Source organism: Bufo bufo, chromosome 5 (assembly GCF_905171765.1).
Source record: "Bufo bufo chromosome 5, aBufBuf1.1, whole genome shotgun sequence".
Classification (NCBI taxonomy): domain Eukaryota; kingdom Metazoa; phylum Chordata; class Amphibia; order Anura; family Bufonidae; genus Bufo; species Bufo bufo.
The window spans coordinates 444608479-444632698 of record NC_053393.1 but is presented as its reverse complement, the minus strand read 5'-3'; the positions used below and the strand labels follow the sequence as shown (position 1 = coordinate 444632698).

Below are 24220 nucleotides of genomic sequence, written 5' to 3'. Positions count from 1 at the left end.
AAAGCTCTATTAGTGAGAAGAAAAGGAGGTAAAATTCATTTGGGTGGTAAGTTGCATGACCGAGCAATAAACAGCTAAAGTTGTGGAGTGCCGATTTGTAAAAAAGGGCCTGGTCTTTAGGTGGGTATAAACCTGTGGTCCTTAAGTGGTTAATGGCTAACAAAAACAAAAGCAATTATGTTACAAGCTTTCAAGACAACTTAGGTCTCAGGCATCTGCTCCTTCCTCTTCTAAACGTTCTGGAGCATGTGCAGCCATGACCAGCATCTTCCCTGCACTGCCACAGCTAGCCGCTGGCTGACCTATTATATCAGGGGGGCAGAGTTTGATATTATGGATGATTTGCCTGGATTGTCTATTAAAATTCAGGACAATCCCAGCAACTTCAGAACAATTACTAACTATGATATAAATGAGGGTTATGCCATGAAACAAATGCATATGAAAAGTCCCAAAAGGCAATTAGCCACTATTTTAAACCACTTTGCACTTGTCTTTGACCGCTCACTACCATTAATAATCTGTGCTACTGTGGGCAGGCTGCTGGGTCATTTTCTATTTTTTTTTTTTCTGTGTACAACTCCCCAAAACCCTGTCATTTACTGTATTGCAAGAATTCTTATGAGAGGACCTTTTAAAGTCAGTCTTGCAGGAGTCTGTGTTATAATTTATCAAATGTCACACATTGAGGGACATTTACAAAGCTCTTTATGCCATTATTGTGATGGAAAAAAATAGCAAAATATGGCACATATGTGTACTATAATTTGTGACTTTTTTAATCTTCTCGCCACTTTAGAAAAAGGGATGGGGCTTCATGGGAGGGGCTTAGCATGGCCCACCGGATTTACTATAACTTGCGCCAGAAACGTAAGTTTTAGCTGAAGTCTACGCCAGCCCCTGGTGACATGTACCCTTTAAGAGGCATCTGCCTCTTAATAAATTAGGCGCATATCACACGAGCACAGGGAGATCAAGGCTAGTGTATGGGAATGCCACTCTTGATAAATGTCCCTTAATGTTTAATAAATTTGTTGCATCTTTAAATCTAACACTTCTATCTGGGGATATCACTATACTTTCTACACCACCCTTTTACTGGACTAAGATTTCAACTATTATTTCGGCTACTTAATAAGTTGCAGTTGATAAATCTGGCATCTATCACAATGATCAACCCTGTAAAACCAGGCATCCTGCCTAGTACGGTTGATCATGGTATCTAAAAAAAAATTTCTCTGCAATCAATGTTACCGATACAGAGAAATTCTTACTTTTAGTTATATGTAAAAGAGATACTCAGAGCACCAGGGGGCTGGTCTAGCCCGTCAGAGAACCACTTCACCTCTGCCTCTCCGTATTGACACTCTCCCTCCCAGTGAGATTGACAGAGTCAGGCATCCTCACTGCTGCAATACCTGGTCCTGAAATCTTGTGCATGCATGTCACGGTCGTATGGTTTGACCATGACACGGTTGCCGTGCTCACTGGTTGCCAGGGGCAACGAGTAGTTTTCGGTTTGCAAGTGAACATCCCCTTGAAGTTGTGTCTCCCTGCTGTGTGGTGTGCGTGGGGTTAATATTCTGACTTGGTTAGATCAGGGTGTGTTTGTTTTTTATTTTATTTTTTTACGGGGGGGGGGGGGGAAGTAACAGGATCAGCGTCAGTGCAAGCAAGTTTCTAAAAGACTGCTGCCAGCCCCCGCAACCACCAAGAAACCAGGCAGCCAGCCACCTTAGAGCTCAGAGAGACCACACTGAACACTGTGTCCACCTCAGACCCAGTTCACACAAGGTCTCTGCCAGCAAGCATTCCCCAACAGCACACAGCCAGTACACCACAGGAATGCAGCCAGCACACAACACAAGCACCTAAACCACTGAGAAATGGACGAGGAGAAACGCAAACACAAGTGACGGTTCACACCTACTGCAACCAACAGTCACAGGGAACCGCACTGTTAACAGCGTCTAACCTTTCACCCTCCCTCCGGAGGATAAGCATGTGCACCAGAAAAACGGCAGGTGACACATGCTCGGCCCTCTTCCGAAGGCCTGTTGGAGACTGCGGTTTGTCTGTTTCCTTGAGGAACTGGTTGTCTCCTATCCCTGACCTCTATGCTAGGGACCGTTAGGGTCAGTAGGATCTAGGTTCGTGTGTATGAGCCCTTCCACCTTTAGGGGGCGCTCATACAATCAGGAGATCAGGGTCAGGATTAGGGCGGCTGTAGGAGGTGACCCGCTCCCTATCCCTGTTTTGTGGCCTAGTATCAGTTCCCATTATATGGTGGAGGGTTTCCCCCACTCCCCACCGTCACAATGCATCAGCAGCAGTACCATTGGCGAATGTGCAGTGAAGAATGGGGACAACTGCTCTGAGATCTTCACTGCACCGCTACATACACAAGATTTCAGATCCAGGCATTGGAGCACTTAGGATGCCTGGCCCTGTCAATTTTACAGGGTTAGTTGCAACAGGCAAAGGTGTTGGTGAAGCAGTGTTCTGAGGGCCTAGGCTGGTCTCTTAGTGCTCCAAGCAAGAATTTCTCTGCACCGGTAATACCAATTGCAGAGAAAAAGTGCTCATTCTAGTCACCATGGTCGACCCTAGCAGGCAGTATGCCTGGTTTAATAGGGTTGAACATGGTGAGAGAAGCTCAACAGGCTAACTTATTGGGTTATCGCGTGATTTCTCAAAAATGGTTTTTTCGCAGGGGAGCATGTTTTGGGACCCCCTGATCATTCTGGACTATAAAGTTTTGTATGGGATTTCGGGGTGACCTGAAGTCGGTAATCTGTGCCATATATGGCGCAAACCCCCAAAGACTAACTCGGCCAAAATTGCTCGGATTTTTGTGAGTCGATGTGGAGTGGAAACTTCGCGCAACCCTTAGCTTAAGTTTGAGAAGCTCTTTAAATCAACTCAACAGGCAAACCATGTCCACATTCCCATCCACTTTTAAAAATGAGAGAAAGTAATGTTAAATTGCGAAATGTTACAATTTTTTTTCACAAATAAACCCAAAAGTCATGACTTTTAGGAGCCAAAATTCTGGAGTGTGGGGCTTGTTAAATTCCCCCATTATATGCCTTTTACTCCTTCATCTTCAGCATCAACACCAGTCAATCTTTACTCACTCTGGTTGCTGTAAATATTGTGTCCAGTAAGGTCCTAGTTAGTCATCTTCCCACTCTGGCAGCTGTAAGTGTAATCCCCATATATAAGTACTGTATGCATAGTTCCCATTTACCGCTATTGGAGTTATGACAACAGAGTGCCAACCCCTTGACTATTTCTGTAACTCTGGCCAGCCACTGCCTGTGCTTGCTGTGGGTTATTCCCATCTCAGCCATGAAAGGCCAAGATGGGACAAGTCACAACCCCTTTAAGGATTCAGACATTGACATAGAGTTAGCTATGATTTTAAGAATGCACTGAAATGACATAAACCTGAAAGAAATAGGGATTTCCTCAAGGATTTGCCCACAGCAGCACTGCATGTCATATCACAGGGTTATTATTCCAATGTGACATTGGGTCCTGCTCCAGCGAATGGGCAATTACTTATAATGGTGTAAGAAACAACTGGATGAAAAATCTCTTTAAGGGCTTCTTCAAACATAAAAACCCAATAAAAAATACATGCATTTTTGTTGCAGGTCACATAAGTTTCTTATGTCTTTTTTGAGCGTGTTTTCTCTTCACACGTTTGAAATACATTTTTTTTAAGGCCTTTTCCATCTCCTCTGTCTATATAAAAACACAAGAAATAATACCATTGCTTCAACATACTGCTTTAAAAAAATTAAATTAAAAAAAGCCACATGGGTGAAATAAAATACACCTAAACTAAAAAAAAAAAAACTGCAAGCAAAAAAAAAAAAGGTGTCCTGCATTTCGAAATTCCTTCACAATCTATCCTCAGTTGACTTTTTTTTCCTGCAAAAAATGCATCAAAAAAGCATGTTACCTGTTAAAAAATGCAGCAAGGAACATTTATTAAGACTGACATTCCCATACACTAGTTTTTATTCAGATGCCTCCTAAATTACTGAAAATAGTGCATTAAAACATAGATGCAAACGTTATATATGGACTAAGCCCTCACTCTGATATGATAAACTCAAAGACTCTCAGCCAATATATTTTGATCAAAACACATCTGTGCCCGCCTACCAGCGCCAAGGTGGTCTCAGTCAGGCAGGCCCTACTCTAAACCTACCTATGCCATATGGGCATCTACATTCAGGAGAGCAGACACTGCACATATAGTGTGCTAGATCCTGTTACCTCCATGTGCAATCCAGCAGTCAATAAGAGGAGGAGCCTATACCACTAAATGTGACACCTAATCAAGGTCGCCTGTGGGATAGGCAGAGCAAAAGTGGCTCTGCACTGGCGGTGGTTTCTCCGAAGTTATGTAAAGGCGTCACCCTCTACATAACTCCGGCGGATCCACTGCCAATTCTAAATCCATGGCACCACGCCCACTTTTTTAGACCTGGCATGAGCAAAGAAACTTCACAGATTGTGACACATAGAACCTTTGCGCCGCAGTCTGCGCCAGAAATATGCTTAATGTAGACTTATTTCTGTTCGTAAATAACCCCCTTAGTTTTTTTTCAATCCCATCAGTATAAAAGGCTACTCTCATCTGCAAAAATGGACAGGAATAGGACTTGCAGTGAGATTCTCGGATGTATGAATAGCTCCATTGAATTGTATGTTTTAAAAACAGATAGCATACAGAATTAAAATACAGTCGTGTGCATGAGCCATAAACAGTGCAACAATTCCTAATATGCGAGAACTCCATATTTATAATTCTAATGCAAATATTTAGTGTAAAGAATAATATTTCACATTTATGGATTCATATAGTAAACACTAGATCTACATGAAGACATAAATGTGAGTAGCCAGGATTAAGATTTCTAGGTAGATGGCTTTGTTTAAGGAAGTACTTCTTCCACACACCTATGTAGAGTATGAATTATAGGATGATATTTCCTTCCTATTATTATGTCCTATCATATGCACTAACTAAATATTTATTTCCAGTAGGGTATTGCACAGAAGCTGTATTTTTCATATGTACAGCAGAGGCATGCCAGTAATTTGCATGCATTGTAAAATAAAAAAAATTACACATACGAGGGGCAGCTGTCACGCCCTGTCCTGTGAGTGATCTGAGAAGATCTGTCAGACTTGCTGCATGAGAATCTATCTGACATATTGCTTTGTTGTGGCTTTGGGCAGGATCCAAAACCCTCACAGGTTCTGCTCATTAGTTAGTTAGTGATTAGTGATAGACGAACATCTGCCGGGACGGTTTGCAAACGTGCGAACGCAATCAAATGTTCGCGAAGCGCAAGTTTGTGGCGGGTCCCATTCGTTTTAATGGGAGGCGAACCTGAAAAACCTTCAGCTCATATTTGCAGCCAAGAAATAATTACTAGAAGTGCACAAATAGTCCCACAACATGGACAGTGACATACCAGATGTAGTATTCGAATTTGCGATCTCCATTCATAATTTTTTTCAATGCGAGATATCGGCAATATAATTTTCACGTACGTACATGCGCAAAATAGGCTGCAGACGGCAACACTATTGTCAGCAGCGGACAAGTAAAAAAAAAGCCAACACTGCGGACCCATGTGCCAGCGTCCTAGGAGTTCCAGATGTGCTGGAGCTCCAGATACATTTGCAGTCAGATTTTTGCCTCCTGTGCACTGTAAGTTCTGCCTGCTCTTCCTCCCTCTCTGCTGCTCCATCTCTCCCTCTGAACTCCCCTCCTCTTCCTCTCTTGTGGACACCCACGTGACGTCCATCGACACGTCATCATCGTCACCTTCCCCACCACTAACATTAGAGATCTCGGAGTAGGCAGCAACAGCGGGGACCAACCTCCTTGGGCTGATCTGGGTACTGTCATCAGACTGCTGGGTGGCGACTGTTGATACCTCCTCTTCCTGATCCGATGCCAAGAATGGCTGCGCATCGGAAAGGTCTTGGAAGGGATGGGAAACTAATTCCTCTGACTCGAGCGGAGGGGATATGGTGGTGGTGGTGTCTTTGGGGAGCACAAGGCAGAGAGTGAAGAGGGTGCAGATAGAGAGGATGAGGAGGGTGCAGAAGCGGAAGGCTGAGTGAGCCACTCAAACAAGTCTGGTGCATCCTTTGACGTAATCGCACGCACCTTCTGCAACTTCCCACTGAGGCTTCGGCCTGGTGCACCTGCCCAACCCCTACCACCCCTGAGGAATGGCCTGCCTCTTCCTTTGCCTGTCATTTTTTAAATGACTCTGTGACAAAAGTCCCTTTAGAAGAGCAGTATTTGTGGAAGAAGGTATATCACACCCCTGCCTCAATCAGTTTTTTTAGGGGACGACTGGTATATCACACCAGTAAAAATTTGTTTTTACAATACCGTTTGTCACTGTGTGTAACAGAGGGAATGCAGCCAAACAGCAAACAAATGCTGCAGTACCCAAATGCACTATATAGAAAGTATTTTATTGGTATATAACACCCCTGCTTCAATCAGTTTTTTTGGGGGGCGACTGGTATATCACACCAGTTATACTTATTTTTTCCAATACCGTTTGGCACTGTGTGTAGCTGTCATGGATGAGATTTGCAGATAGCTGGAACTTATAAATAAACGAGCGACTGGCTTGATCCCAAACTAAGGAGCTATTAGGTGAGCCCTATAAAACCCTAAGAGCTCTCCCTGACTGCTATTCACATACAAGGGTCTCGATGGTAGACGATTGCATGCCCACGTACCTAAGCCTGTGTGACACCTGAAAACCCTATAATAGTGAGGGGACACGACCACTGGCTCCCTGCACTTAATACGGAGGGAGTCAGGGTCACCTAGAATCAAGCCAGCAAGCAAACACAATAAAGTAAAGGACTTATCTGAGGAAACAGCAGACGCAGCCTCCAGCAGTGAACACTTCATCCAGGAAGTAGTATAAACCGCAAAGTGAGGCAGTATGGGAGGGAATATAAAGGAAGACGATTATGTCTAAATAAGTGACACCTGGCAGAAGGAAAGGAGACGAGAAAGTGAAACCAAAACAAAGAATACAAGAGGTAGAGAAGAACGTCTGCCAGACCTTCTCACAGAAGTGGCGGTGACAGTAGCAGAGGGAACTCAGCAAAACCGCAAACAAATGCTGCTGTACCAAAATGCACTATATAGAAAGTATATTATTGGCATATAACACCCCACTTCTATCAGTTTTGTTGGGGGACGACTGGAATATCACACCAGTTATAATTATTTTTTCTAATAATTTTTTGTCACTCAGTATCGCTGCAGAACCGCTCACCACTGCTGCACAATACAAATCCACTATAATATGCTTTCTATGTTAGAAAGTATATTATAAATATATCACACCCCTCTGTACTGCACACCTATCAATAGCACACCTATACCAGTCCATAAAAGGACTTTTGTGGACCTATTTGATAGCGTTTTTGTCCCTAACAGTCTGTCCCTGATCCACACAGCAACCTTTCCCTACACTGACAAAAGACTGAATGTAAAATGGCGGCCAGATCGGGTCTATTTATAAGGTAGGGGGTATGTCCATGGCCCGAAACATCTCAATTGGCTGTCCTGTACCACCTGATGGATGTGTCATGGGTCAAAGTTCTTCACAATGTAAAAGAATATGGCGGACGTGAATATCTCCATATGTTCGCATGTTCAGCGAATCGCGAACGAGCAAAGTTCGCCGCGAACCGACCGCCGGGCGAACTGCAAGGCCATCATTAATAGTGATGCTATTTATACCTGCCTCTCACTATAGCCCTTGCGGTTTATAGTTTCTCCTGGAGTTCTCTGCTGTTCTTTTGTGGATCTCCTGTTCCCAGTTCGACTTCAGTTAACTCCTCCTTCCTTTCCTTCTGTTGTTTGTACTGGCTATGCATTAGGTGGACGCTGGTTCCTTTATCTTGTGCAAGGAATCGGTTGTCTTTTTGCCTGCTCCCTAGCTGAGGGTTTGTGTCAGTTGCAGCAGGGCTTAGGTTCGAGGGCATGAACACTTCTACCATCGAGATTTGTTCATGTTGGTAGCAGTCAGGGAAAGGCTCAGGGATTGTCAGGAGGTGACCTTTCCCTGTTCCCTAGATGTGGGGCCTAGCCTGCTGTTTTGTTTAATTCTGTTGTGTTTCGTTTGCTTCGCTTCCCTCACCTTCCGTGACATTTTAAACTGCCCATACCGTCTTTTTTTTCCCCCTCGCTCCATGCAAAATGGAAGCTGTTGATACTCTAGTTGATCGCATGCAGGAATTATCTTGGGAGGTAGCAGACCTTCATAATTTAGTTGCACTGTCTCAGAGATCTCTGACGTCTGGAGCTGCTGGTGGGAACCAGGTCAGCCTTGCTAAAGGTCGCTCTCCCAGATAGGTTTTCCGGGGGAAGTGATAACTTTGTTCGGTTCAGGGAGTCTTGTAAATTATATTTTCGTCTGCGTCCGATTTCATATGGAGACGAAAATCAAAGAGTGGGGATTATCATTTCTCTGCTAAAAGGAGATGCTCAGTCCTGGGCTTTTTCTCTGCCAATCGGTTTGCAGTTCCTTCAATCGGTGGACGAATTTTTCAGAGCCCTGGGCCTGATTTATGATGACCCAGACCGGGTCTCTCTGGCCGAATCTAAGCTGCGTAGCTTGTGTCAGGGAGAACATACGGCTGAGTCATATTGTGCTGAATTTAGAAAATGGGCGACTGACTCGGAGTGGAATGACCCTGCACTCCGTAGTGAGTTCCGTCAGGGTCTGTCTGAGAAATTAAAAGACGCCCTTGCGTTTCATGAAAATCCTGATTCTTTGGAGGCGGCCATGACTCTGGCCGTAAGGATTGATAGACGTCTGAGGGAGAGGTGCAAGGTTCCCCTCAGGCAGAAGGCACTGTCATTTGGGGAATCTGTCCCTCCTGTCCCTCGGGGTACAGTGACACTTGAACCAGGGACTGGATCGGAACCTCCAGTTAGGTCAGGTCTCTTCTTGTGTTGGTAATAAGAACTCTAGAGTACAGAGAAGACTGTGTTATTTCTGTGGTAAAGAAGGTCATTTCATTAATGTGTGTCCTTTTTTTAATCCTCAAAGTGGTAACGAAAAACAAAAGGGGGGATCTTTAAAAAAAAAAAGTTCCCTTACTCTTTGTAGCGTGAATGAAGAGTCAGAACAGGTATATTTGTATTCTACCTGCAGTACCCGATTCTTCCTGTCTGCCATGGTGGCACTAGACTCTGAAAATATTGAATTAGAAGTATTTGTGGACAGTGGCGCAGAGGTTAATCTTGTTGATTATCAATTTGTTCATTTGAGTCATGGTTTTAGAACTAGCGCATTAAGCAAAGAGATATCAGTGTTTAGTATAGATTCCGCTCCTCTCTTGCAAAAAGGTATATTGTGCAGGATATTCATTTGAGGGTGGGTGATTCTTATGTTGAATCCATTTCTTGTTTTGTTCTTAAAGGTTTGCCTGCTCCGCTGGTTCTTGGTTTACCATGGTTGACCAAACATAACCCAACCATTGATTGGCAAACTAGACAAATCAGTAATTGGAGTGATTTTTGTATGGACATCTATTTCTGGGGTAGCCACTAAGGTGTTACCTCCGTTTCTTTCTGATTTTTCGGACGTATTCTTGGAGGGTGAAGATCAGGAGTTGCCCCCCCACCGAGAGTATGATTGTCCGATCAATCTTATTCCCACCCCAAAATTGCCCAAATCTCGTTTATATAATCTTTCCCAACCTGAAAGAGTAGCTTTGCGGGAGTATATTGCCGAGAGTTTGACAAAAGGTCATATTAGACCATCTAAATAACCTATGGCAGCGGGCTTCTTTTTTGTAAAAAAAAAAAAGACGGATCCCTTAGACCGTGCCTAGATTTCCGGGAACTTAATCTCATTACTGTCCGTGACCCTTATCCCCTTCCCTTGATTCCGGATCTATTTGATCAGATTGTCAGTACCAAGGTGTTTTCTAAGTTGGATTTAAGAGGAGCTTATAATCTGATAAGAATCAGGGAAGGGGATGAATGGAAGACGGCCTTCAATACCCCTGAGGGTCACTTCGAGAACCTGGTTATGCCCTTTGGTTTAACTAATACCCAGGCAGTCTTCCAACACTTTATCAATGACATTTTTTTAAATCATTTGGTGGGGAGGTTTATCGTTATTTACCTCGATGACATACTGATTTACTCACCCGATATGGAGACTCATCAGGATCATTTAAGACAAGTATTATTGATCCTTCGGGAGAATAAATTGTATGCTAAGTTGGAAAAATGTGTGTTTGCTGTTCAGGAACTGCAGTTTCTGGGTTACTTACTTTCTGCCTCAGGTTTTCTCATGGATCCCGAAAAGGTCCGTGCGGTACTAGAATGGGACCGGCCGGAGAATCAGAAAGCTCTGATGGGGTTTTTAGGATTTACTAATTACTACAGGAAGTTCATCTTGAATTATTCCACTATTGTCAAACCTTTGACCGATATGACTAGGAAGGGCGCTGACTTCTCTGTCTGGTCGGAAGAGGCATTACACGCTTTTTCTGCAAATAAGGAATGTTTTGCTTCCGCTCCCATTCTGATGCAACCCGATGTGAATCAACCCTTCATTGTGGAGGTTGACGCGTCAGAAGTGGGAGTCGGAGCAGTTTTGTCGCAGGGTCCCTCTCCTAGCAAATGGCGTCCGTGTGCTTTTTTCTCTAAGAAACTCTCTGCTGCCAAAGAAATTATGTAATTGGCCTTTGAGGAATGGCGTCATTTGGCTAGAAGGAGCGATTCATCCAATTACGTAATTACTGACCATAGGAATCTGGCTTACCTGCAATCAGCAAAGCGTCTGAACCCTAGGCAGGCCAGATGGTCATTGTTCTTTACCAGGTTTAATTTTGTGGTCACTTATCGTCCTGGGATCAAAAATGTCCAAGCGGATGCTTTGTCACATAGCTTTCCTGGGGAAGGGAGATTCAGAGGATCCCGCTCCGATTTTGGCTGATGGGATGGTGGTATCCACTCTTTATCCCGAGCTGGAGGCGGAAGTGTTGGGGGCTCAAGGTAAGGCACCTGATTCCTGTCCTCCAGGGAAGTTGTTTGTTCCTTCAGAACTGCGACACAAGGTGTTCAAGGAACATCGTGATACTGTCCTTGCGGGACACCCTGGGAGTAGATCCACGGTGGATGTTATTTCCCAGAGATTCTGGTGGCCAGGTTTGCGTAAATGTGTTGAGGGCTATGTAGCATCTTGTGAGACCTGTGCACGCGCTAAGGTGGCTCACACTCGGCCATCAGGATCTCTTCTTCCTTTGTCCATTCCATCTCGTCCTTGGACGCATTTGTCCATGGACTTCATTTTGGATTTACCAAGTTCCTCTGGAAAAACTGTGATTTTGGTGGTGGTGGACCGCTTCAGTAAGATGGCTCACTTTGTACCATTATCAGGTTTGCCCAATGCTAAAACTGTCGCTCAGGTGTTTATTGATAACATCGTGAAATTACACTGCATCCCCTCTGATGTGGTGTCTGATAGGGGGACACAATTTGTCTCCAGGTTTTGGAAGGCGTTTTTCACTCGTCTTGGGTATTCAGTTGTCTTTCTCTTTGGCTTTCCATCCTCAGTCAAATGGACAAACTGAGCGCACTAACCAGAACCTGGAGACTTATTTGAGGTGTTTTGTCGCTGAGAATCAGGAGGAATGGATAAGTCAACTGATAAGTCACCATTTTTTGGCGCATAGGGTTTTCCCCCTCAGTTTGGTACTGAATCTTCTGGTACAGTTTTGAGACTGAATCTTCTGCTATACCTTAAGAGGAGAAATTCTCTTCTTCGTTGTCTTCTATCTGGCGGAAGATTCAGGTTAATTTGGAAAAGATGGACGAAAGATATAAACGGATGGCTGACAAAAGACTTATGACTGGTCCGGACCTGTGTGTGGGTGATTTGGTGTGGTTGTCCACTAAGAACATTAAGTTGAAAGTACCCTCTTGTTAGTTGGGCCCAATATTTATTGGTCCTTACAAAATCTCGTCCATTATTAATCCGGTGGGGTTTCATCTGGAACTTACGCAGACCTGGAAGATCCATAATGTGTTTCACAGGTCCTTGTTGAAGAAGTATGTTGAACCTGCTGAACCATCTCCTTGCCTCCTCCTCCTGTCTTGGTAAAGGGTAATTTGAAGTTTCAGATCTTCTGAATACTCAACTCGCGTGTTCTTCGGGGTTCCCTTCAGTACCTGGTGCATTGGAGGGGATACAGTCTTGAGGAAAGATGTGGGTTTAGGCTACCGATGTCAATGCTAGCCGCCTTGTGAACGCCTTTCACAGGGCACACCCGGATAAAGTTGGTCCTGGGTGCCCGGTGGTCACCCATAGAGGGGGGGGGTACTGTCACACCCTGCCCTGTGAGTGATCTGAGAACATCTGTCAGACTTGCTGCACGTGAATCTATCTGACAGATTTCTTTGTTGTTTCAACCCCCTCACAGGTTCTGCTCATTAGTTAGTGATGCTATTTATACCTGCCTCTCACTATAGCCCTTGCGGTTTATAGTTTCTCCTGGAGTTCTCTGCTGGTGTTTTGTGGATCTCCTGTTCCCAGTTCGTCTTCAGTTAACTCCTCCTTCCTTCCTTTCTGTTGTTTGTACTGGCTAGGCATTAGGTGGACGCTGGTTCCTTCATCTTGTGCAAGGAACCGGTTGTCTTTTCGCCTGCTCCCTAGCTGAGGGTTTGTGTCAGTTGCAGCAGGGCTTAGGTTCGAGTGCATGAACACTTCTACCATCGAGATTTGTTCATGTTGGTAGCAGTCAGGGAAAGGCTCAGGGATTGTCAGGAGGTGACCTTTCCCTGTTTCCTAGCTGTGGGGCCTACCCTGCTGTTTTGTTTAATTCTGTTGTGTTTGGTTTGCTTCCCTTCCCTCACCTTCCATGACAGCAGCATGGTGGCTCAGTGGTTAGCACTGGTGCTTTGCAGCGCTGTGGTCCTAGGTTCGAATCCAACCAAGGACAACATCTGCATGGAGTTTGTATGTTCGCCCCATATTTGCGTGGGTTTCCTCTAGGTACTCTGGTTTCCTCCCACACTCCAAAGACATACTGGGACCTTGGATTGTGGCAATCCCTGTCAGGATGTTGGGGACAGCAGAATTGCAACAGAATTAAACAAAACAGCAGACTAGGCCCCACAGCTAGGGAACAGGGAAAGGTCACCTCCTGACAGTTGGATGCTAATGTCTGTAAAGTGCTGCAGAATATAGTAGTGCATCAAATAATACTGTGTCTGCACCTAGAATCTATACTTTTTCCCAATCAACTAGAAAAAGGTTGGGCCTACTGGGAAGGGGGGGAGCTCTGTTAGAGTGGGGGCAAGGGCTAAGATGCAACATTTTGCGTTACTATTCTGGTGTAAAAAATTATTTCTCAAAGTAATCCAACCAATAGCTGGTATAGAGTTAGAGAAAAGTGTCCATCCCTGCACCACATTTATCATCCAGTCTGACCCCTGTGATAAATCTAGTGCAGGTCTAGACAACCAGTCAAAGCTTACATGATTTATAGGATTAGTAAATATGGTGCAATGTTGTAACGTAGGATACTGGAAGCAAACTTTAAGGGTATGGCCACATGGTCAGGTTTCTGCATGCAGCTTTGGAAGCCAAAATCAGGAGTGGGTCATAAAAGGAGAGAAAGTACAAAGGACAGATACAACTTCTCCTATTTTTTTTAATTCAGTCCTGATTTTTGCTTCCAAAGCTGCATCAGGGAACTGGACCGTGTATCCATACCCTTAAAGATTACAGTGTATGGAAAGACCATGACTGTTAAGAAAAAATGTCATAGATTTGAAAAGTGTTGTATTCGTCTTAAAAGTGGCATACAATAGAACTTGGCAGAGCTTATAAAAGATATATAAGTGGACTAATGTTTTATCATCCTCCTAAGGCATTCTTAGGCAGCAATCACACCATATTTGTGCCCATTTCCAGATGTGTACCTTACAAAAAAAGAAAAAGAAACAGTGTGCTGCAAATAATGTATATAATTATGAACTGTAAGCTGTTTTTTTAAAGGGAAGTAAGCATTTTATTTCTTTCATTTTATTTGGAATATTTGTGTTCCATACAGTCAAATGGCCTTTTCTGGCGTTATTTTTTATTTATAAATTTTTTTTAAAACACAGCATGTTCACCAGAGATTTCAGTATGCTTTTAAAGGAAGTCTGTCACCAGGAAATTCACTGTTAAGCCAGGCTTAATGACTTTTATGTGCTAGCTCAGCTGAAGGTAATGATACCCTTTCATTGCTTTATACCAGAGGAAAAAAAATATATAATCCATTCCATAGTTTAGCTCCTTAGGCTTTTTAAAAATTGGGCGGTATGTGTGTGTAGTGTGCATATATGGTGTATTTATGTATGTGTACCATGTATATGGTGTATATATGTGTGTGTTGCATGTAGATGGTGTATATGTAAACATGTGTCGTGACGCCGCTTGTCCGCCGTTGAGTAGGGAACCTGTTGTTAAAAATTTGAATCCCAACCCTTAGCTAAGCACAAGCCCTCAGTTGGACCAAATCAACCAGGGATTAAAGGGGTTCTCTGGTCTTTTAATATTGATGACGTATACTCAGGATAGGTCATTAATATCAAATCGGCAGGGGTCGGACACCCGGGACCCCTGGCGATCAGCTGTATAAGGAGACAGAACGCCCCGTGTGCATGAGCCGTCTTCTGGCTCTCTTCCTGCTCTGCTGCATTGCCATAGACATAGCAGCGAACAGGAAGAGAGAAGGGAGACGGCACGTGCGCACTGCGTGCACCATGTCCTCATACAGCTGATTGGCGGAGGTATCGAATGTCGGACCCCCGCTGATCTGATATTAATGACCTATTGTGAGGATACGTCATCAATATTAAAAGCTCGGAGAACCCCTTTAACTGTGATCGCTGCAAGATTTCTCATGCAAAAAAAATGCTGCAGAATAACAAACGGATAGAGCCTCTATATTTCTTGTTTAATTTTATTATGTATTTCTATGTTTAGCGTTCCTTTAAGCTGTTTGTTTTGAGCAGACATACTTAGAGTAATTATTATATGCTTTTTATGCCAAAACACACTATAATTAATATGTTGAGAACTGTGGGGGTTCGCTCTGATAGGCAGGTTAGCAGAGGCAGTATAGAGGCAAAGACCAGTTTATAACTCAAAAACTTCACAGTTTATTCACACTTGTTGCAAGTGCACAGTATGACAGTTCAATTGCAGTATTGGTGTTTGTTCACACCCAGACAGTTCCAAAAGCAAAAACAGTCACCTTTTATCCTGGGTGTTAATCCACACACGGTCAGCATAGCACAGGACAGAGCAGTCCTCCAGGATTCAGGCCTCCAGCCTGGCACAAGGCTCAGATCCCACAGAGATTGCCAAAGCTCCAATGTCAGAGAGAGATCATCACCACCACCTGACACTGCTGGCTGTTTTTTATAGGCCTCTCAAAACCCAGCCTAGAAAGTGGGGAGTAGTCACCCACCCAGCACTTTGACTACTCCCAGTAAGAGCCATCCCGGATCAGCTATTTACAGCCATACTAGATAGCAAGTTGTCAAACAGCAACCGCTGCTGACACATGAAAACTGTCTCCTACTCCACCGAGGCCAGGAACCTCGTGACACATACCTATCATCCACAATGATTCCTTGTACCTTCTTACAGAACACACAAAAGATGTAGGCCCTATAATTAAAATGAACTGACTTTATATGACAGATGTCCCATGAAGATAAACTATAGAATTCATGAAAGGATCTATGGCGTGGTATTTTTTTTCCCGAAACTATAATGAAAATAGATGAATCTTCTGCTTCGTGTTCCTTCTGCGAATGCTGAAAATGATTTAGACTTGTATGGGGTTTTAAAAGCTCTTATCCCTGATGAATCCTGAATGAATGATGTGCCCCCTAGTAAAATGCATCAGTGGCCATACAGCTTGTGAGTTTTAGAAATGACCATGATATAAATAATGCGAGTTTAACTTATTTTTGTATGTTTTAGCTGAATGACATACTGATATAGAACAGAGCCCGATGCTTCATCCTCCAAACAGCAAAAATATGTGAAGCATTTACAAGCTGTGCTTCATTTCAAAATGCGGCCTCTTCTGTACACAGAGACAAGGAAATTTTGGCAACTGCGGTTACTGTAGACTGAGATAAACTTGGCCCAGATGAGACTAATGCCAGAGAACATAATTTATAGGACATGGGACAATCTTCTTACTGTACTACACTTTACAAATAGGAAATCCAGCCTTTGGCAGCTTATACAGGAAAAGTCTGGCTCCCAGATGCTTCTTTCTATCCCACAATCGCTTCGAAATTGTTTAGAGAACAGATTTTTTGCACTTACTGCATGGGTGACCCGCAGACAGACCCGAAGAGAAGAATTAAAGTCACCAAACACATAAAACTAACAAGTTCCTTCTTTTGCTGTTTTCATTGCTCTGTCCATACCAGTTTAATTCTAAGCTCTGGAGCACAAGGGTCAAGAGTGGTATTAATGTGATGGTGACTAATATTTTCTATTTCTTTCACTGAATTCTAACGCTCAAGATTAAGTCTTATTTTGGGATTAACCCCTTTGTTTTTGGAAATGATACGACATCAAGCTATGCTTTAAAGCTAGTATAAGTTGTCCCACAGTTTTTCAACTTATTCAAGCTAATTTTGGAGACAACGTTTTTGATATTTCCTTCCTACCTTCCAGGAGTCATGACTTTTTTTATTTCACCATGTATGAGGGCTTTTTTTTTCTTCTTGTGGAGCGACATTTTTTAAAATATAATGTAACTATTAAAAAAAACATTGTGGGGTGGTATTGAAAAAATAACATCATTCCATAATTGTATTGTATTGAATTTTATAGTTTTTATGTTGTATTATTTTTTACTTTCATTATGACACCCACAACTTTTAAAAAAAAATTCATAGATGGAGCAGTGTGAGGGCTTGGGGTTTTTTGTTTGCGAGATGAGCTGTACCATTGAGATGGTACCATTTTGAGGTAGCATTTTATATTCCATATTTTTGGCTAGTGAATTGGTCAAAAAATAACAATTCTGGCATTGGGAATTCATTCACAGTGTGGGATAAATAACATGATATTTTAATGCTTCAAAAGCATTATTAACTTTATTTGTTTAGTCCTCCTGAGGGACTTGAATTTCAATTGCTTGATTGCTTCTACAATACACTGTAGTACTTCTGTATTGCAGTGTATTGTGATTTTAAAGTTATTCTTCTACACCATGTCTAAGGAGTAATAAGAACACTCTGGCTGCGAACTGCTTGACAACTGAATACATCAGGGGGCAGATTGGGGGATAGAGGGAACCCCTACCCCTCAGAAATGATCAGGGCACTCAGATATCCAAGTTCTTATGATCTAAGAAAAAATATCCCAGAAATTGCTAAACCAAAGGGATGTCTTACCCCTTAAAATTGTGAGGAGCTTCAATGACCAGCTGACAGGCATGGGTCTTCTACCCTGACTTCTGGCAAATAGCTAATTTTGCCAGGTAAAACCACAGTCATTTTGATGAATGGCCCACTATGTAATAGATAGACAGCTTGAGTCGCCAGGGCAAAAGCTTGCTAGCAGCTCTCCTCTCCATCTCATAGGAGAGGGTCCTGAATGGGTAACTTCTTCTCTATAACTTTTATCTATCTAAAGACATATAAAACAGTATATGGGCAGGGGTAATCATAATGGGACAACACCTTTAATATCCTCCTACCTGACTCCTAGAGTTAAGCACTACCCTCCTAGACCTCTGGTAGCAATAATAGGATCAGGAAGACATTAACATCTGGGTTCTCTACAAAATGTGTACAGGAACAAACGCAAGTCTGCAAACACTGTGGACCAGCTTTTCTTCTTTTCACTTCCATCGCTTATCTAATGTTAAAGGGGTTGTCCCATGAAAAATATTCTACATTTTTCAAACCAGCACCCGGATCTGAATACTTTTGTAATTGCATGTAATATTCAGTATAGCCACTAAGTTATGCACTGAAATCTATCTGTATAGCACCACCTGCTGTTTGCTCTTTTTCAAATTTCTCTGTCCTGCTCACTGAGATAGAAGCACATGCTTAGCTGTAACCTTCAAGTGCCACCAATGGCAGTAGAAAGGACATGCCCCTGAGGAAGTGCACCCCCCCCCCCTGAGCTGCCAACTTGAAATAAATCTAGCAGAGTAATTGCAGCAATGAATGGGGAGATCTCTGGATCCATGTGAGGTACAGGGCTGTTAGAAAGAGGATGTCATATTCTATATGATATTGGATTTTCATTTTTTATATTAATCAGGTGATAACCCTTTTAAGTCCTGCCCACTAAACCATACAGACCAACTTGCAATGTTCCTCCCTGCACCATAGAAATGAAGTCTCAAAATCAAGCATTGAAGAGGACTAACAGACCTGTAAATATTGTTTGCCTCACATGCATCCAATGCTGCATCTCTCATGGAGAAGGATCTAGCACTGTAAGCCGCATCCAAGATCTCTGCATGGGGGGAGCGGTAATGTTTTCAGGGGCACACTTTGGGCATGTAGAGACTCCATGAGCATCTGCTCTTAAATCAGAAATTCTGCTAATGAATGCACACATTACTCCATGCACAACCTTCATTTTCTCATAGACGCTCACCAAATCTGTTACATATAAATTCAGTTTCTCTGTGTATCTGGAGGCACAGTGTGGAATTCCAGCTTTCTAGGGACGTGGTATTTTATTAAATCTTACAAAACCATAACCTTTTGCTTGTATGTTTGTGTTATTTTTATTATATACAGATGTTACAGATCCCTGCTTGTCAGTTTACATTTCCATCACTACATTACATATTTCTGCCACTAGGTGGCAAGTGTTTAAATAACGTCATCATCTGGTGCATTAGAAATGAAACTGCATCTGCAAGAACCAGCTAGAAATGTAATAACTCCTATTAGCTGACATTCAGGTCTAATATGTCAGTAAATATGAATTTATAATGCTGTTTTTATTGAGTAGGGATGATGATCTGGGCACACTCAATTTGCATTCAATAATTGCAAGATTAAATCATTCAATGTCAAAGGAATGGATTAAAAAAAAAAAAAAAAATGAGAAAAGTATTCTGGCTTATATACCCCCCTCCATTTACGATCCACCCTGACATGATAAAAGTGCATCAAAACGGCACATGTGAAAGTACCCTCAAAGAGTACTTCCTGAGCATTATTACTGTGCCTGGCTAGCAAGAACTGAAGTACATGCCCTGCATTAACCTTTCGTTTTCTCTATTTTCATTCTGGTTGAGCTTCTATGGAGAAAAGCTCATTGCAATACGTGAGTGTACCAGACTATGATGGCTGATGTACTGAAATTGTGGGACAAGAGTTGCCCTTTAATATATAATATTTCCCGAAAAGCTTTAGCCACAGCAAAAGATGACAAATTCACCAGTTCATGTAAGTCATTAAATTACAGTAGGTAAAAAGCAGAGAATTCCCATAAGGACGGACCCTTTTCATTCTAATGGCTCTATTTGTGCCATTATCTAGAATCAGTATTGTTATGTGCCGCCAAGTAAACACTTGCAGCAAGAAAATTTCAAGGGAGTGCAGTGTCAATTGTGGAGACCTTTTATTGCAGTGGATTGTAAATTACTGTATTGTCATTTTCAGACGGCTGCCCATGGCTATTAGTAACATACACCTGAAAGAAACTAAGGCTCTACAATGTGAAATCCAATCACAAAAAGTTTTTCATTGTGTTGCTGCTCCCCTTTTATGTGAACAATTATAAAAAAAAGGGACTGATATAGAAATGCCAAACCAAGGTTTCAATCAAACTTCATGTCTACATGGCATATAGCTCCTATATTGGTCCTATTACAAGGTACAATCAAGCAAGATTTAAAGGGAACCTGTCACCGCCAAAATGCCCCTTAAACCGCCCAGAGTACCTCATACCTAAAGTCATCTGGTTTCTTATGATGTCCTTGGCTAATTGGTCTGAAGGACAAGATTGCAGGAAAGCAACCTTTAGTCTGCCGTGCGTTGTATGCAAGTGAGGAGCTTCATATCACGGGGGCAGCGGCCTTAACGCTTGAAGTCAAGCTTGTTGCATCCCCTTCCTGTCCGTTTGGTTTTGACTGGTGTTTTTTTTTTTTTTTCATGCCCGATTCCCCAGGATATCTTGCTCCTGTGCCATCGATCTTGTATTCTGCGCCTGCACAGTGAGCCCTGCTGTAGTGCACCTGGCTTCATAGGTTCATCGTGCAGGCACCAACTCACAAGCACGAGCCAAGCCAAGTACTCTGCAGCAGTGCTTTTTGCTCAGGCACAGAAAAAAAGATCAAATGGTACAGGAGCCGAATCTCCTGGGAAATTGCACATGAAGAAACAATAACAAGCCATCAACCAAACGCGAACGAGAAAGAAGGGGACGCAGCAAGCTTAAAGGGGTTCTCCAGGAATTAAGAAAATGAAAATACTTAAATATTACTTAATTATAAATAGATTCCCAAATACCTTTCATTAGTTAAAATGGCTTGTTTTTTCTATGGAGCAATCATCAGGAGAAATAAAATGGTCGCCGTCCTATTAGTACACACAAAACCTGTCCTAATCACACAGCAGGACAAGTTACTTCACAACATTGAGGTAAAATCCTCCTCTCTGCTCTACTTGTCAAGGCTTATGATCTTGAATAGAGCTGATCTTTAGCTGCATCTCTGTGGGAATGTAGTTCATGAGAAGACATGAGGTACAGAGAGGACGGACAGGACAGACTGTGCTAATGTGGGGCTTTGGTAATGGAAACTGCATACAAGTGCTGCTGCTCATTAGCCACATCCCCACCTCTTCTCTGTACTTCATGTCTCCTCATGGACTCCATTCCTACAGAGATTCAGATGGAGATCATATTAAACTGTATTCAGGATCATAATCTCTGACAAGTAGAGCAGAGAGGAGGATGAGGCAGCTCTTTACCTCAGTGCTGTGAAGTAATTTGTCCTCCTATGTGATTAGGACAGGTTTTGTGTGTATTAATAGGACATAGGCCATTTTATTTCCCCTGATGATTGTTTCCTATACAAAACGTGCCATTATTATTAATGAAAGGTATTTTGGAATATATTCATAATAAAGTAATTTGTATTTTCACTTTCTTAATTCCCGGAGAATCCCTTTAACTTCAAGCTCCTTATTCGCACACGGCGGAATAAAAGTTGTTTTCCTGCGATCTTGTCCATCGGACAAAGTATCCAAGGACATAATTAGAAACCAGATGACTTCAGCTTTGAGACACTGTGGGTGATTTAGGGGGCATTTTGGCAGTGACAAGTTCCATTAAAAGGGATATTCCCATTTTAAGTTGGCCATAAACACAACATGACGATTGAACATTATTTCCCCCAACTCCAAAATACACCTGCACTCTTGGCTGAGATCAATGAGTTCTAAAGTGTATGCCCAGCTTATAGGGGTTGTCTAATCTCGCTGTTACTAAGGTTAGATGAGACTAAGCCCTGACCACCAGGTGGACAGGAAACAATGAGCAGGCCGGCATTTGCTGTTTCAGTAGCTACTAATGCAGTGCATGGGAGCTAGAGAAACAGAGTAGCGCAGAAATCTATGCTACCTAACGTTGAAACAGCATGATTTGCTACAGCAAGTTATGCTGTTTTAACGTTAGGTAGCATAGATTTCTGTGCTACTCTGTTTCTGTAGCTCCCATGCACTGCAGTAGTTTACTCTACAGTTTCCATGGCTCCTATGTACTACAATAGGAGCTACCGATACAGCAGAGCACTAACCTGCTCCGTTTTCCGGCCACCTGGTGGTTTGGGCTTAGTCTCATCTCGCCTTAGTAATGGTGAGATGAGACTACCCCTTTAAGATATTAATAGCACTGCAGTCCCCTTTTCTCTGTAATGTAACTTCCATAGATCCCACAGCCACCTCTCTGTTGATGTCAATGGTAGTAGCAGACACTGTAGACTGATTTGCGATGAAGGGAATTTTTGCTTATTGGACATTGGAGATTTATGTCTATCTCTGTGTTCCATCCCTTTTATTCCGTTCCTAGACTGTTCTTTTTGTTTCCTATATAACCTGCTTATTCAGTGTATTATTACACCCCTTCCAGTACTTCATACACCCCAGGAGTAACATACAACCCTCGCAGCTACATATATAGAAAAATTGTTTACTGATAACATAGAGGAGACAAAGCAATGGACATTATACATAAAGATACAGACACTACAAATAACATAGAGGACACCATCACACACAGCCGCCTCCGTTCCTGCCCTCCCTGAATGCTAAGCAAATGTGGCTAATAATGTGTATGTATATACAGTATATCCAGATTTCTCCAATATACTTTCTACTGGATATACACTTCTAACCAACTCACATCCAGTACCTGACCATTAGTACATGTACATATAGAGACTCATGCATAAATAGCATATATAATCTACTGGTAATACAATTGCAGACTACAAATATCTATATGTACACATATAAAGTCTACAGGGATATTATACTTATATGCATACCCACATAAGCTTACATATAACTTAGTTTGCTCTTGAAGTAAGGTTGGTCCAGGGGGGTCCAGGAAGAGAGAGAGAGAGAGAGAGACTCCTAAGTTTCATGTCACCTTTATGTTCCTGTGTCCCAGACCCCACCATGAACTCCACCCTGTGACCACCAAAATATCTTCCCAATCTGTTGGCCAAGACAATGTTGTCCAACTGCTTTTACAATGTGCCCTTCCTGCCTTTGATATGCTAACAAGGGACACAATGACCAAATGGCTACTGGCCATACTGGTATCACTCAATGGATGAATACCACTGGATATCACCATACACTATATCCAATTATTAGGCATATTTGTGTGGTCATCAGGCTGAGGTTCTGGCTAAGAGCCATATTTTCCTGTAACAATTTGAATTGGTAAAGGGAGCCTCATGACCCCTATTGTCCCAAACAGTGAGGATCCCAGGGGATATACCATAAAAATTCTAGCTGGCCATACACATTTAATAAATATCGGCCAACCATGGCTTGGTCGACAACTATCTATCCCAACTCCCCCATACACATTTGGTTTGGTCATTGTGTTCAATGGGGCAGGAGGAGAAAGACGCTACCAGTCACCTCTGGCCACAATTTATCTTTTGGGAGAACAAAAGGATCAGACAAAAGGGATAGAGTTGGGAGCTCCCCATACAGATTAGATTGTCAGCCAAACCTACTATTCTTAGTGGATGTGGCTGACAATACACTAATGTGTATGGGGGCCTTTATACTGTATATGCAGGAGTTAAAAGTGGAGGGTTTTACTTGGGTTTCCATTATACAAATATGCCCAGACTTTTTAGGGGCATAATGGTAGGAAACCGAACAATCATTAGGATTCGATGTTTGTTTAGGGGTTACATGGTATAGTCATACCTGGGAGTTCTTCATAAATATCTTCATGGTCATCATCAATAAGAGATGGCTGGGTCACATCATCATACGTTTCCCCATCTACATAAAAAATAAAAAAAAATACATAAAGGGCTTCTTCAGATGCACGTACCGCAGATGTAAATGCTTTAAATATACTCCATAGAATAAAGATTTTTTTTCCATCTGCTAATAATACAACATTTAGGATCAATCAATACAAACTTCATATGTTGCTTATTGCATTTTAGGCTTGCATTGTTCAATATGTACCAGTAGAAAATGAAATGTAGCTTATTCCCTGGGGGAGAGGCACATCATGCCCCCAAAAGTTAAACTTATCTAATCCCGCAATTCTGGAACTGCACAGTCAGCTATGCTGAAGGAGTTACCATCCTGTAGTCCCTCATGGATCGGTAGGGATTAGAGAAGTATATCTTTAAGGGTGAGGTGGGAGTCTTCCCTCTCTGAAAAAAGTAGCATTTTCAGCTTTTTAGCAGAGGGTAACTTTAAATGGTATACTGAGAAATGGTTGCCAGCATTCCCCTTGTCAATAGAGTCTGTTCCTACAAGGTTCGACAGCACTGATTGAACAGTTTCACATAGTGTACAGGCACACCATTTTGTCAAAGGGAAGTTTACATTTACATTCCAAAACTACATCAGGAAACCAGA

At 42.5% G+C, this 24220-nt stretch overlaps 1 protein-coding gene across 1 annotated transcript in view; it reads right to left on the bottom strand.

The window, feature by feature from the left end:
• Positions 1-24220, bottom strand: part of SKAP2 (src kinase associated phosphoprotein 2) — a 317931-nt gene that overhangs the window by 93879 nt on the left and 199832 nt on the right. The window contains exon 9 of the mRNA XM_040433605.1: positions 23549-23626. Within this exon, the coding sequence (XP_040289539.1) occupies positions 23549-23626 (78 nt within the window). The remainder of the gene's footprint in view (positions 1-23548; positions 23627-24220) is intronic.